This window comes from Alternaria ventricosa (genome assembly GCF_023758065.1).
Source record: "Alternaria ventricosa strain BMP 2768 chromosome Unknown scaffold_23, whole genome shotgun sequence".
Classification (NCBI taxonomy): domain Eukaryota; kingdom Fungi; phylum Ascomycota; class Dothideomycetes; order Pleosporales; family Pleosporaceae; genus Alternaria; species Alternaria ventricosa.
The window spans coordinates 400,655-413,696 of record NW_026055703.1 but is presented as its reverse complement, the minus strand read 5'-3'; the positions used below and the strand labels follow the sequence as shown (position 1 = coordinate 413,696).

Genomic DNA, 13,042 nt, shown 5'->3' with positions numbered 1-13,042 from the left:
CCTTGGTTATGCTCTCTTGGTGCTTGGTGGTCCTATTCACTTGATTGGGACCCGTCACGGCGATCAAAGTCTCTTGCTGCTATATCCTGTGCGCACGCTCATGGCATGGTCGGAATGCGTATTGCGTTCATGGCGGCGCGGTGTTGCCTGAAATATGGAGACTGAGCCGTGAGTTGATGAGATTGGAGATGAAGACACGCGTTCGCGGCCTCGGGAAGGTGAGACGGTGCTCGTGTCCGGTCTAGGCCGGATCGGTTGCTGAATACCCCACAACACATCACAACCGTTCAAAGCCATGCCTTTCGCAATCGCACATGAACCATCATATTTAAATGCAGTTAGGACTGATAGCTATCGCGAGCTGGGCATGCTACTAGTGGGCAAATATTGCTTCTGCCGAATACACTCGCTCAAGAAGAAAGGCCCGGAGGTACAGTTAATAGAATCGCGATCGCCCTTCGAAGCGGACTTGAAGGGTGCGCGACAGTCCAGCGAAAGCGAAGCAGGGTCTTCGCATCAAACGTCTTCGATCGAGTGCCGACCGCAAGTACATCCGCCCTGACTACCTCTTAGCAAATCAATCCTCCTGCATACCTGCATATCGGTAGCCAAACCCCTCAAGCCACTATCCCCTCCTCTTCTCGAACAGCCCCCTACCTAGGCGTAGCAGGCGGCGTCATAATCCCACCTCCACCTCCACCCGCAATCATACCACCACCCTCACCCGCCTCACATTGCGACACATGAAAGGCCCTCAGCACGTTCTTGTTCTCCGAGAACTCCTCCCACGCACTCTCATCCTCCAGTATAGCCGGCATCCTCATCCTCACACACTCGATGATGGCTTTGCGCAGTCCGCGGTCGTTCTCTGGGCATTGGTCGTGGTATATGCATGTAGCCAGGTCGACGATCATGAGTGGGTCGGTTATGAAGGGGAGGCGGTCGATGATGGCTTCGGCGGCGCGGCGCTTGATGTTCTCGAGGTTGTACTGGGTTGGGGGTTAGTATGAAGGTAGGGAAAGAGAGGTACGAGAGAAGTTACCTTGTCCGCGGCGATGAAAAGGTCCAGGAGCTGGTTCATCATGAGTTCCTTCTCAATTTCCATGCGAAGCGCGAAGTTGGTGAAGATGGAACCAGTGGTGGTGTTGTAGACACCGTACATCTCATCTAGGAGAATGGAGATGACTTGTGCTGACTCTGGGAGTTCGATGGATTGCTTTGCGGTCTCTGCGAAGCCACCACTGCAAACTGCTTTGAAATAGTATGACTCTTTGCAAAGCTTGACGCGATGGACGCGGAAATCACTACCCCCTGCGACAACGGTGAAGTCCGACCACTCTCCTGTCTTCCGGAGGCGAAGCCACTCAGAAGAGTCAGCAGGAACGGCCATCCAAGGTTGCGGAGCTCGGCTCGTGAAGCCCTGCTGTTCCATGTCGAAGTCGGGCTTGACGAAGGCGACCTTCCTACCACCAATGTTAGTCTCATGCGCAACATCGGATGTGGAAGGGTGCATACTGAGGGACTTCATAGCTGTAGAAGAAGTGGTTGCCAGCCGCCGTCGCAATATCCTCCAGCACATCTAGGAAGCTACGAGCTTGGTCCGGCGCCACGAATACCAGATCGACTTGAAGGTGCTGGAAGAGGATTGACACTTTCTTGCTCTTGTCGCGCCAGGCTGCTGCGCGTGCAGTCTTGGCTTGGAAGTAGATTGGCTCATTGGTTTCGGGGAAGCGGAGGACGAATGCGATACTAGCAGACGCGTATACGACGAAGCCAAACTCAGCGTTGGCACGATCGAGGAAGAGGTTTGTATGGACGGTGATCTTTTGCTCCTTGCCAATGGTGAAGGACTGGAGCGACCAGAGAACTGACTTGGAGTCCTCGGTGGGAGGGTTCGGGAAGGGAGGCATGGTGATGCGGAAGGTTGGAGATCGTGCGAGGGGTGCAGCGATATATGGAACAAAGGGTCGCTGGTGTAAGGAAGATGTAGTAGTGAGGTACAAGATCAATAAAGAGAGTCAGGTTTGAGGCGAGTTGTTTCCAGTCCAGCTTCGCGGTGATGAGGACAGCGATATTGTCAGCGGTGAGCAGTGAGCGATGAGCGGAGATTGTCGCAATGGCATCGCAAACAGGAGTCCAAGGCTCTGCCCAATCGGCTTACTCGATTGAGTCACTATTAGTAAGTTCAGCCTGGTGATGAGAGATGAAGAGTTGTATATCAATTGCGGCCATTGGGAGGCGTAGGATGAAATCGATTATTATATTGCGACTTGGTGCTATCAAAGCCGTGGGCAAAGCCGGACCCTACAATCAATTTTTGATCATTTGAATCCGACACTCCGTGCCAGAGGCTATGCCGTGATATGTATCGCGCCCTTTAACGCCGATGGCCCAGATGTTGTACAGTAAATTCGGGAGAAGATCGTTGATATCGCATAACGCCGAGCTTGAGATAGAGCTCACCAGGTCGTCGCGACCTGCGGGTATTCCTTCTTGCTGATCTTAAGGTCGTCATAGACAGAGTCGTCACCTAAGACCCTATTAGCACACATCACATTGGCCAACGGCTTAACAACATACCGTGAAGATGCTCGACGCGCAACTCATCCTCATGTTCAAGCTTCTCAATCTCCTCCTGTGGTGTCTCCTTGTCATGCTTCTGGTCCTTGATAGTCGGCTCGACGCCACTCTCCATCTTCTCGCCGATGAGCAAGATCTGGCAGTATTCGTAGTCCAGGTACTTCGGCTTGACTTCGACCCAAGCAAGTCCGCGGAACTCGTCGATAAACCTGGCAATGGTCAGTCATGGATGATTGGTCATATCGGAATCACTTACTCCTTGGGAAAGTCGGGCTTCTGAGGAAGCTGGGCGGAAGCCGGCCCGCTGCGCTCAGGGTTCTTGACGCTCATGACGAAGCTGCCCTGGTCCTTGATACCCAGGTCTTCCTGAACCTCTCCAAGCTCCGAAGGTATGGTGGTAGAGTATACGAGGTGGCACGTCCGGTCCTCAGTGCGTGTAATGGCATACACGCCTTCCGCTACCGGTGCGACAGGCTCGGTGCGTCGGCTGCCTTGTGTCTTGGTCTCGTACTCGTCCGCACCAAAGAAGCTCTCCTTCAGCTCTTTGATGGAAGTGTTCGCCTTCTCGACAAATGCCATGAATTTATCATTGTGCGACTTCGGGAAGACCTTCTTGGGCAGCGCAAAGAGTCGGATGTTGTTGTCGTCGGCGAGTGCACCGTCACCTAGCTTGGCTCCGGATGGCATTGGTCGGAGGACGAAGAAGGTGCGTTGAAGGTCGCCGACGCTTTCGGATTCCTCGACGCCGACGCGGTTGCGGGTGAAGAAGTAGATGACGCCCTTCTCGAGGATGTTGGACGGCATTTGCTTTGCGCGCTGGGAGGACTCCTCGATCGCGCCTTCGCCATCTGCGCCAGTCTCCTTTGTCGCGTTGTCCGATTTGTTTTCGCTCTTCTCTTCCTGTGTAGTCTCTTCGGCTTTGGGGGCGGCGTCGGTGTCTTGTTCCGCCTGGTCGTCGGTGGTCTCCATATCAGTTGATGCAGGCTTGTCATCATCGCCATTGGCCAATGCCGTCGCGTCGCTCGCATCAACGAGGTCTTCAGCGGCCTTCTTCTCCGCCTCCTCTGCATCTTTGGAGTCTTGACCCCCATCCGAGGCGTCCTTCATCTCGCTGTCAGACTCCTTGCTGGCATCCATTGTCTCCTCGATAGTGGCTTGCTTCTTGGACGCCTTGCGGTCGCGCTTGGGAGACGGCTCGACTTCGGGCTTGCGTTTGGTGCCAGCTGTGACATCGTTACCCTTTGCTGGGCTGGAGCCACCGTCGGTGCTGCGTGCAGAGGAGCGTGTTCCTGCCATTGTGGATGCGGTGAGGTCAATTGAGTGAAGTAGTGTATGTTTTTTGAAGAATGAGTGAAAGGATGGGAGAAAGATGGGAGAAGTAATAAAGGAGGCGGATGTTTGCGCGCGCTGGTGGTTTGTGGCAGGCGCGTCGCGTGAAATGGTGACGTCAATGGCAGTCATTAGCACATCGACGCGTCAGGAAGGCACGTGCAGCATTGGACCATCAGACGGAGGCTGCGAGCGGTCATGAGCGAGAATTTGAGAGCGCGTGAGATAGCGTCGCGCATTCACGCGCTTGATGTAGCAAACCTATCGAAGCTGATATACAAGGCCTTCGTATCGTACATTCTCTCATCGAGCGCACCCCGGTCCACGTAGACGAAGCCACAAACGACATTGCTTATTCGTACTTCTCGAGAAAGGCGTGAATGCCGTCGGCGATCCCCTCCGGACTTGGCTTCTCAGCGCATACATCAGGAGTGAAGCCAAACTCCTGCTTCAGATAATCGCGCGTGGTCGGGCCGATGGTGCATATCAGGATGTCTCTCTGATCAGTAGTAGCCTTGACTCTCCCAGTCTCCATATCCAGAAGACCCAGGCTCTCAAGCATCGCTTGACAACCGCTTGGAGAGAAGACAACGACCCACTGCCGTTTCGAGCCCTGATCCGCGTTCCTGCGCCAGATTGTCGAAAAGTCCTCCTTGAAAGACTGCATCTCTCCAGTCTCGTATATAACCAATTCATCTACTCGCGCCCTCTCTTTTGGATCCAGCTCTTCTGACTGCAGAGTCTTTGGTATTATGTCCCTCCTCTTATCGCCGACCATGAACAGTACGGGCGGATTCGCAACACCTGGATGAAGGGCATTGTAATGCTTCAGGATGAAGCCAGCCAGAGCTTCGCCGGTACCGGTTTCCTCTCCCAGGATTGGACACTTAAGACCCAGTGATCGCAGTCCGCGAGCTGTAGCTGGGCCTACTACGTACAGCGGCAGACTCTCTGGCAGCAGGTCGTCGATGTCGAGGGCGCCTTCCTTACGTATTTCTTCGACAACCTCGCTGAAGGCTTCAACTGCACGCTGCGAGGTGAAAATCAGCGCACCATATGTCGCCAGACCCTGCTGCGCTTGTGGCACGAAGCCGCGATTGGTGACATGTTGGCGCACCTGACGCAGGGCATCTCGCTTGAACCTATGCTCGAGGACGGGCACGAAGACGGGCGCATAGCTGCCCTGGTCGAGCTCAAGGAAAAGCTCTTCGTACGTGTCTTTGGGCACTGACTTGGTCTTGAGCAGCAGAATGGGGATGCTGCCCCGCGATTGTTCCGCCATAGCCGTGGTTTGGTGTGTGCGTCTGGTGTTCGAGGCCCCGAGTGAAGGGTCAGGACTGCGGGCGGCACACTAGCCCGCCCGCTAAACATCGGGAAAAGTTGCCAGCATCCGTGGTTCACTCGAGACCCTCGAATTTAATAGTTGTCCTCCCACCGCCTGCACGTCCCGCCTGCACATTCACGACTCGGCGGTCTACCCAGCTCTCGCAGACCTCTCTCCCCCGCTGCAACTCCCAGTCAGCCCTCAACCCAATTGACTGCACAGCAAACATGGCCGACGTCGCAACTCCACCCGCCGCCCAGGCCTCGACCAACGGCGCTGCTGCCCCTCCGGCGAAGCAGCAGGTTGTGAAGCCCGACAAGCCCGACGAGGACAAGTACAAGGAGGAGCTCGCCAAGCTAGAGAAGGAGCACACCGCCGCCCAGGAGAAGCTGGTGAGTACATGGCCCCGTGTGGTGCGCGCAGTCGCACGGCCACGAGCTGACGGGTGGCTGCATCGCACACCACCACTCAATCCGGGAAAATTACTAACGACACCCAGAACGCGTGCAAGGCCAAGCTCGACCTCGCCAAGCCCAACAATAAGGACTCGCCCAACGCGAAGCGCCAGCAGGAGCTCAAGACGGAGCTCAACGCCATCCGCTCGACCCAGCAGGGCAACAAGTCCGGCCGCAACTCCATCTTCGAGAAGATCAAGAAGCTCGACGAGCAGCTTAAGCAGCAGCTCAACGAGCTCAAGACGGCCAAGGGCAAGTCCAACTACAAGTCGGCCGAGGATGTGGACCAGGAGATTGCCCGTCTGCAGAAGCAGGTCGATGGCGGCATGATGAAGCTCGTCGACGAGAAGAAGGCCCTGGCCGAGATCAGCGCCCTCAACAAGGCCAAGAAGAACTTCTCCGGCTTCGACTCCCAGCAGAAGAAGATCGACGACATCAAGGCCCAGATCGCCGAGCAGAAGAAGCTGCTGGACGACCCGGAGAACAAGGCCCTCTCCGAGAAGTACACCAAGCTCCAGACCGAGCTCGACGGACTCAAGGCTGAGCAAGACGAGGCCTTCAAGAACCTGAGGTCGCTCCGTGAGGAGACCGACAAGGCGCGCGCAGTGCAGCAGGAGAAGTATCAGGCCCGCAAGGAGCTCAAGGACAACTACTTCCAGCAGCTCCGTGCGTTCAAGAACTACGAGTTCGAGGCGCGCAAGATCCGCAACGAGAAGAGGCGCCTCGAGCAGCTCCAGTACGTCGCCGGCAAGCGCAAAGAGACTGCTTCCAAGCGTCTCGAAGAGGCCAGCGCACCCGCCTACGGTGACGAGATCATTGCCTGCGAGGGCTTGATCCGCCACTTCGACCCCTCCGCACTCCCCGCGAAGGAGACTACCGCCGCCAGCAAGTTCGCCGCCTCCGCCCAGCGCACCGTCGACGACTCGGGCCTCAAGGGTACCCGCATATCGAAGAAGGACACCGAGGAGGAGAGCTACATGGCTGGTACTGGTGGCAAGAAGGGAAAGAAGGGCAAGAAGGGCGGCGCTGCTGCCAGCAAGTTCAACCTCAACATTGGTATCATCGAGGAGCTCGCCAAGGTCGGCGTCGACCCCCCATCAAGCCAGGACGAAGTTCCCGCCACCGTCGAGAAGCTTCAGGCCAAGCTTGCCCACTGGAAAGAGGACCAGGACCGCAAGACCAAGGAGGTGAGTGATTCTACATACCACTACGGGGAGGCTGCTAACAATTCTTCAGAACGTCGCCAAGGCGCAGAAGGAGATTGACAAGCTTGAGGCTGAAGAAGCCGCGGAGGACGCCGCCCGCAAGCCCGCCCAGAAGAACCAGGCTGTCAACGGTGACGCATCCGCCGATGCTGAGCTCGCACAGGAGAAGGACGCGGCAGCGGACGCTGCTGACGACCTCAAGAAGGCGTCAATTGAGGATAATGAGACTGCCGCCGACGCATAGAGTGCGCAGTGTCAGACATTGTCACTAGGGGTGTTAGCCTCTTAAATTTGGGTCATGTTTCCAGGACATTGGCATGGTGTAGGATCTAGCCCACATCTTCATTTCTAGCTTGGGATCTTGGAATCGGTACATTGTCCGCTATTGTTACGAGATACCAGCATGGCATGGGAAGGGGTCACGGAGTGGAGTACAATGTGTCTCATTTAGACGCGCAGCAGACCTAAAAGGTTAATATCACCATCTCATCTTCAATGCGTCGATCAAAGTGACATGCACGACTAAGCATCTAGAACTTGGTCATTAGCTCAAAGAAGCATGACATGACGCAAGACCCTGAGCTACAGACTAGACCATCCGCAACAGGAGCCGGTGCCGGTGACAGCCAAAAGGAGTTACCCCACATACATAGCGGGGTGGATGTGGTTCTCAAACGCGTGGTGGTGGTACTGATGACATCATTGGCAAAGTCCTACAAAGTCGCGCGACATTCTCAGCTCCTCTCCCACACACTATCTGCCAACCGATAACTACCCCTCCAAAGGTATGCTTTCCTCTCGTTTCCTTTCTCAGTGCATCGCAAGGACAGCGCGAAGGTCGCCTCGAACATTGTGCCTACAGAAGCTGACGCCTTCTCCCCAGCTACCAAACAACCACGCCGCTCAACGCGTATTCTCTACAACCACCATCACCATGTCTGGCTTCAGCAACACCGACACCGGCTCCAAGACCGCCGACCCTTACACCCAGAAGAACCTCGAGGAGCCCTCTCTCAAGGAGAAGTGCGAGGACCTGCTCAACTTTGTCGACAAGACCAAGTTCTGCCTGTTGACCACACAGGCTGCAGACAGCGATCTCTTGGCCTCAAGAGCCATGGCTGTTGCTGCAAAGGTACTTCACACCCAATTCATAACCAAAGACAGTGCTGACAAATACCAGGAGGGCCACGGCTTCGACCTCCTCTTCCACACCAACACCGAGTCCGGCAAGACGGACGACCTCAAGGAGCACAAGTCCGTCAACGTCGGCTTCATCAACAACTCAGGCGAGTGGGCCTCCATCTCCGGCCACGCCTCCATCGAGACAGACCGCGACGTCGTCCGCAAGCACTACTCTCCCGCGCTCAAGGCCTGGATTGGCGACCTCGGTGACGGCAAGCACGACGGTGGCCCAGAGGACCCGCGCATTGGCATCATCCGCGTCAAGGTCAGCACTGCACAGTACGCTGTGTCGAAGCGGACACAGATTGGTGGGCTTGTGGAGCTGGCGAAGGGGATTGCGACTGGTGAGGCACCAAACGTCAACAAGCTGAGGCATCTTGATGAGGCCGAGATTCAGCAGTATAGGTCGCAGTAGATGGACATCGGAAATTTCATGATACTCTTAGAAAGAGGAAAGATATAGAACCATGACGATCAAGAAGTAATCAAATAATAAACATGCTTCCCACCACCATGTCCTCGTTGCATACATGTGAGCTTGGAGCTTGATGAAACCAAAAATGACGTCATACAAGCGCGTTCCATCCTGGTCCTTCCGCGTCAAACCTCAGCGCCATGCACAACACGAAGCACTCACCCACCAAACACCCGTCGCATCCCCCATAACCCCCCTCAGCGCATTTACAATGGAAGACCCAGGTTTGTCGCCCCCTTCTCTCCAACCATCCCTCATCCCCCATCCCCCATCCCCAACGCGCATCCCGCTAACCAAGCCCTCCCATCACAGTCAAAGAAATACCCGCCATCATCCACCTCCTCACGCAATCACCCCCGTCCCTCCAACGCGCAACCATTGACAAATACTTCACACCCGACGCGGCGTTTTCGCATCCTTTTTGCCGCACATGGAGCCGACCGAATTCTAGGTGGTTGGTTGAAAGGACGTATCGCTGGTATAAGATTATGAGTCCGAGGATTGATTGTACGGTGCAGAGCGTCGGTATGTCTCAACTTACATTAGCAAGGGTGGGCGGGGGAGGACCAGACAAGAGTGCAATAACTAACTGAGAGAAACAGCATTCGACGAAACAAACCTCATCCTATACGCAACCATCTTCCAGATCTTCCGTATTTGGTTTATACCCTTCTACTACGCGCCCGTCCGCCTCACTACCGTCCTCCACCTGCGCAAATCTCCCTCTTCCACCACTACCACCACCTCCTCCTCCTCCTCTCCGACAAAACCAAAATACCACATCTCCAAACAAGAAGACCTCTACCAAGTCGACCAGTGGATCCGTTTCGTCGCGCCCGGCGCGTGGATGTTGATCTGGCTCTGGCAGGCGTGGGCCACAGTATTTTGCGTCGCAGGCACTGTGCTGCTTTGGCCGGTGACGTGGATGGAGGAGAATTGGGGGTGGGGTGAGGGCGTGGGTATGGAGAGTGGGACGGGGCTTGTCAAGGGCTTTCGGATTACGGGGAAGGGGGGGAAAGAGGGGGAAATTAGGGTGGATGGGTTGGGGGAGGAGGAGGTGATGAAGAGGACGGAGTTGAGGGGGAGGATCGTGGGGTGAGATGGATGGGGGATGAAGGGAGGGGAGGTGTGTGGCATGGGGGGCTGGAGGGTTGCTTGATGGGTAGTGACTTGGGTGGATGGGATGGAATATAATGGATAGTACGGGGTTTGAGTTAAGGCCATATAGATTTGGCGGTGCGTTGTTTCGACGACGAATAGGCAAGCATATCTTTTCCATTTCTGGTGTTCCTGTGTGTAACGTCGGACATTACTATCTCCACATAGAGGCAAGAGAGGATTTGGATCCAAGCTGACCCCTCGGCCACTAAGTCCTGGCTCTCAATTGATAGGGCTCATTTCCATGGAGAGCGACAAGAACGTGCTTGGATGTATGATCAGAATGCTGGTGATGGAGGAAACGTGCAGGCGAAATGACTATTGTCGCGTCATGATAGCCCGTGGAAGGCGCTAAATCCACCACGTGAACACCCGTTTTCCTCCACGCGACGCGTCGCCGAACCCACCTCCACCAAACTACAATGCACAACACCAACGAAACACGAGATTTCCACCACCCATACAAGCCGTACGACATCCAAAATGAGTTCATGGGCGCTGTCTACACGTGTCTGGAAGAAGGCAAAGTCGGCATCTTTGAGTCGCCGACCGGAACCGGTAAATCGCTGAGCTTGATCTGTGGCTCTTTGACTTGGCTACGCGACCATAAGCGACGGACGTTCGAAGAAGGCTTCTCAGTGGATGCAGCGAACAGTGAGGAGCCGTCGTGGATTGTTGAACACGCACAGAAACAGCGGAAGCAGGAGGCGCTGAGGCGGAAACAGGATCTGAATGAGCGTATTGCTAAGGTTAAAGCGAAGGAGAAGAGGGCGAAGGAACGGTATGAGAGCGGCGAGCCTAAGTATAAGAGACAGAAAACTGCACCGGGAGATATCGAGAATGACGACGAAGCTCAGTTCGCTTTGGATGATTACGAAAGCGATGAGGAGACTCACAAACGAGCAAGAGCCGGCGCGTTTGACGAATCTGGACTGTCGGCAGAAACCCAGGCTCTGATGGCATCACTCGGGTACAGCGCCGATGCACCAAAAGACGACGACGGAGAGGCGCCTGACGAGACGAAGATATTCTTCTGCTCGCGAACACACTCTCAATTGACGCAGTTCTCGAGCGAGCTGGGTCGCGTGAAGATGCCGCCCGCCATCGCCCCTGACGAGAATGTAAGCGGTGGTGAAATAGACACGCTCGTAGAAGACGTGAAGCACCTTACTCTTGGATCGAGGAAGAATCTCTGCATCAATAGTAAAGTCAACAAGCTCGGTAGCGCTACGGCCATCAACGAACGATGTCTGGAGCTACAGCAAAACAGCAAGACTGAAAGCCGGTGTCCGCATATGCCGACCAAGGAAAGCGAGCCGTTGGTCAATGACTTTCGCGACCATGCGCTTGCGAAGATTAGAGATATCGAGGACTTGGGGGTGTTGGGTAAGAAGCTGGGTGTATGTCCATACTACGCTTCTAGACCAGCAACCAAGTACTGCGAGGCAAGTTACTATATCTTCCCGTGATGTCTTCATCTGCTAACAGACTCAGATCGTAACGCTACCCTACCCACTCCTCCTCCAGCGCACAGCACGTGAAGCACTTGGCCTCTCCCTCAAAGACCACATCGTCATCATCGACGAAGCGCACAACTTGATGGATGCCATTGCAGGCATCTACTCCGTATCCGTAACCCTCGATCAAGTACAACAAGCGCGTGCCCAACTCACAGCCTACCTCCAGAAGTTCCGGAATAAGCTCAAAGGGAAGAATCGCGTGTATGTTGCCCAGACAGTCCGCATCTTGGACTCTATCATCGCGTATCTGCAGTCCATCGATGCCAACACGAAAGCGACGGACGGCTTAGCAGACATGGCTGCAATCATGTCCGGGAAAGGCGTTGACCAGATCAACATCTACAAGCTCAACACGTATCTCCAAGAAAGCAGACTGGCGCGCAAAGTAGACGGATACACCGTGTTCGCCGAGCAAGCGGAGAGTGGAAGCGCGCAGAAGCCAATCGCAAAGTCAGCCAAGAATGATCCGCGACATACTGTACCAGTCCTGATGCACGTACAAGCCTTCCTCCTGTCATTGATGAACCCATCCAGCGAAGGCCGCTTCTTCTACGCAAAAGAAGAAGTCTCAGGCACCACGTTACGATACATGCTCCTGGACCCAACCTACCACTTCAAAGACATCGTCGAAGAAGCCAGGGCCGTCGTACTAGCCGGCGGCACCATGTCCCCCATGAGCGACTACGAACAGCATCTACTTTCATACCTGGACCCATCGAAGATCATGACACTATCCTGCGGCCACGTCATTCCGCCCTCGAACCTCCTCGCTGCACCCATCGTAAGAGCTGCAAGCGGCGCTGAATTCGACTTCACCTTCGAGAACCGCAACAAGGAGAAAACGATGATCGATCTCGGCACCGCCATCTTGACATTTGCGCAGCACATCCCCGATGGCGTGGTCGTCTTCTTCCCCAGCTACGCCTTCCTCGACGCTTGCATCGTCGCGTGGAAGCGCATCAAGCCCGCGCCTTTAACATCCACATCCACATCCACATTCACATCCACTTTCTGGGACAAATTCACACAAACCAAGCCCGTTTTCCTTGAGCAGCGCAGCCAGCAACAGCCGTCTACCCAGCCACCACCAATATCCAAAGAAGCAACCGCAGACTCCGTCCTCACAGCCTACAGCGCAGCAATCGCATCCGGCTCCGGCCGCGGCGCCCTCCTCTTCGCCGTAATCGGCGGCACTCTCTCCGAAGGCATTAATTTCAGCGACGCACTCGGCCGCGGCGTCGTTGTTGTTGGTCTCCCGTTTCCTAATCCACATTCTGCAGAATGGAAGGCGAAAATGCAGTATATCGCCGCTAAAACACAAGCGAAAAGCGGTGGTGGTGGTGGTGGTGGTGGTGGTGATGGCAAGGCTGCTGCACGCGAATTCTACGAGAACGTCTGTATGCGCGCGGTTAATCAGTGTGTGGGCAGGGCGATTCGTCACAAGGGCGATTATGCGGCGATACTGATGTTGGATAGACGGTATGGGAGTAGGCGGGTTCAGGATAAGTTGCCGAAGTGGATTCAGGGGAGTTTGACGGGCGGGTTGGGGGTGGGGGATGTTGGGGGGAGGTTGGATGGGTTTTTTAAGGGTAAGGGTTGAGGGGGTATGCAGCGCGACGTTGGTGTGGGGGATTTTGGGGGGAAGTTGGATGGGTTCTTTGCCGGTAAGACTTCAAGGTATATAGCGCCACGTTGGTGTGAGGGATGGTAGGGGGAAGCTTGGTGGGTTCTTTGCCGGTAAGACTTCAGGGTATACCGCGCGGCTTTGCTGGGATAATACGAAGATGACTGATCGTCGTACGCGTGCTTTAGTA

The 13,042-nt window shown here is 55.2% G+C and overlaps 6 protein-coding genes across 6 annotated transcripts; 3 read left to right on the top strand and 3 right to left on the bottom strand.

The window, feature by feature from the left end:
- Positions 1-653: 653 nt before the first annotated feature.
- On the bottom strand, positions 654-1,910 carry J4E93_009701 (uncharacterized protein; the record flags this gene model as incomplete). Its single annotated transcript, XM_049347590.1, has 3 exons — positions 654-989; positions 1,043-1,463; positions 1,516-1,910. 3 exons carry the CDS (start codon positions 1,908-1,910, stop codon positions 654-656), a joined length of 1,152 nt encoding a protein of 383 aa, XP_049195357.1.
- A 549-nt stretch (positions 1,911-2,459) lies between these two features.
- Positions 2,460-3,876, bottom strand: J4E93_009700 (uncharacterized protein; the record flags this gene model as incomplete). Its single annotated transcript, XM_049347589.1, has 3 exons — positions 2,460-2,530; positions 2,581-2,789; positions 2,837-3,876. 3 exons carry the CDS (start codon positions 3,874-3,876, stop codon positions 2,460-2,462), a joined length of 1,320 nt encoding a protein of 439 aa, XP_049195356.1.
- A 385-nt stretch (positions 3,877-4,261) lies between these two features.
- J4E93_009699 (uncharacterized protein) lies at positions 4,262-5,191 on the bottom strand (the record flags this gene model as incomplete). Its single annotated transcript, XM_049347588.1, has 1 exon — positions 4,262-5,191. The coding sequence occupies one exon, from the start codon at positions 5,189-5,191 to the stop codon at positions 4,262-4,264; it is 930 nt and encodes a 309-aa protein (XP_049195355.1).
- Positions 5,192-5,460: 269 nt separating this feature from the next.
- On the top strand, positions 5,461-7,137 carry J4E93_009698 (uncharacterized protein; the record flags this gene model as incomplete). Its single annotated transcript, XM_049347587.1, has 3 exons — positions 5,461-5,625; positions 5,733-6,875; positions 6,925-7,137. 3 exons carry the CDS (start codon positions 5,461-5,463, stop codon positions 7,135-7,137), a joined length of 1,521 nt encoding a protein of 506 aa, XP_049195354.1.
- Positions 7,138-7,827: 690 nt separating this feature from the next.
- Positions 7,828-8,490, top strand: J4E93_009697 (uncharacterized protein; the record flags this gene model as incomplete). The annotated part of the gene is made up of 2 exons (XM_049347586.1): positions 7,828-8,025; positions 8,074-8,490. The coding sequence occupies 2 exons, from the start codon at positions 7,828-7,830 to the stop codon at positions 8,488-8,490; spliced, it is 615 nt and encodes a 204-aa protein (XP_049195353.1).
- Positions 8,491-10,130: 1,640 nt separating this feature from the next.
- J4E93_009696 (uncharacterized protein) lies at positions 10,131-12,828 on the top strand (the record flags this gene model as incomplete). The annotated part of the gene is made up of 2 exons (XM_049347585.1): positions 10,131-11,108; positions 11,203-12,828. The coding sequence occupies 2 exons, from the start codon at positions 10,131-10,133 to the stop codon at positions 12,826-12,828; spliced, it is 2,604 nt and encodes an 867-aa protein (XP_049195352.1).
- Positions 12,829-13,042: the final 214 nt, after the last annotated feature.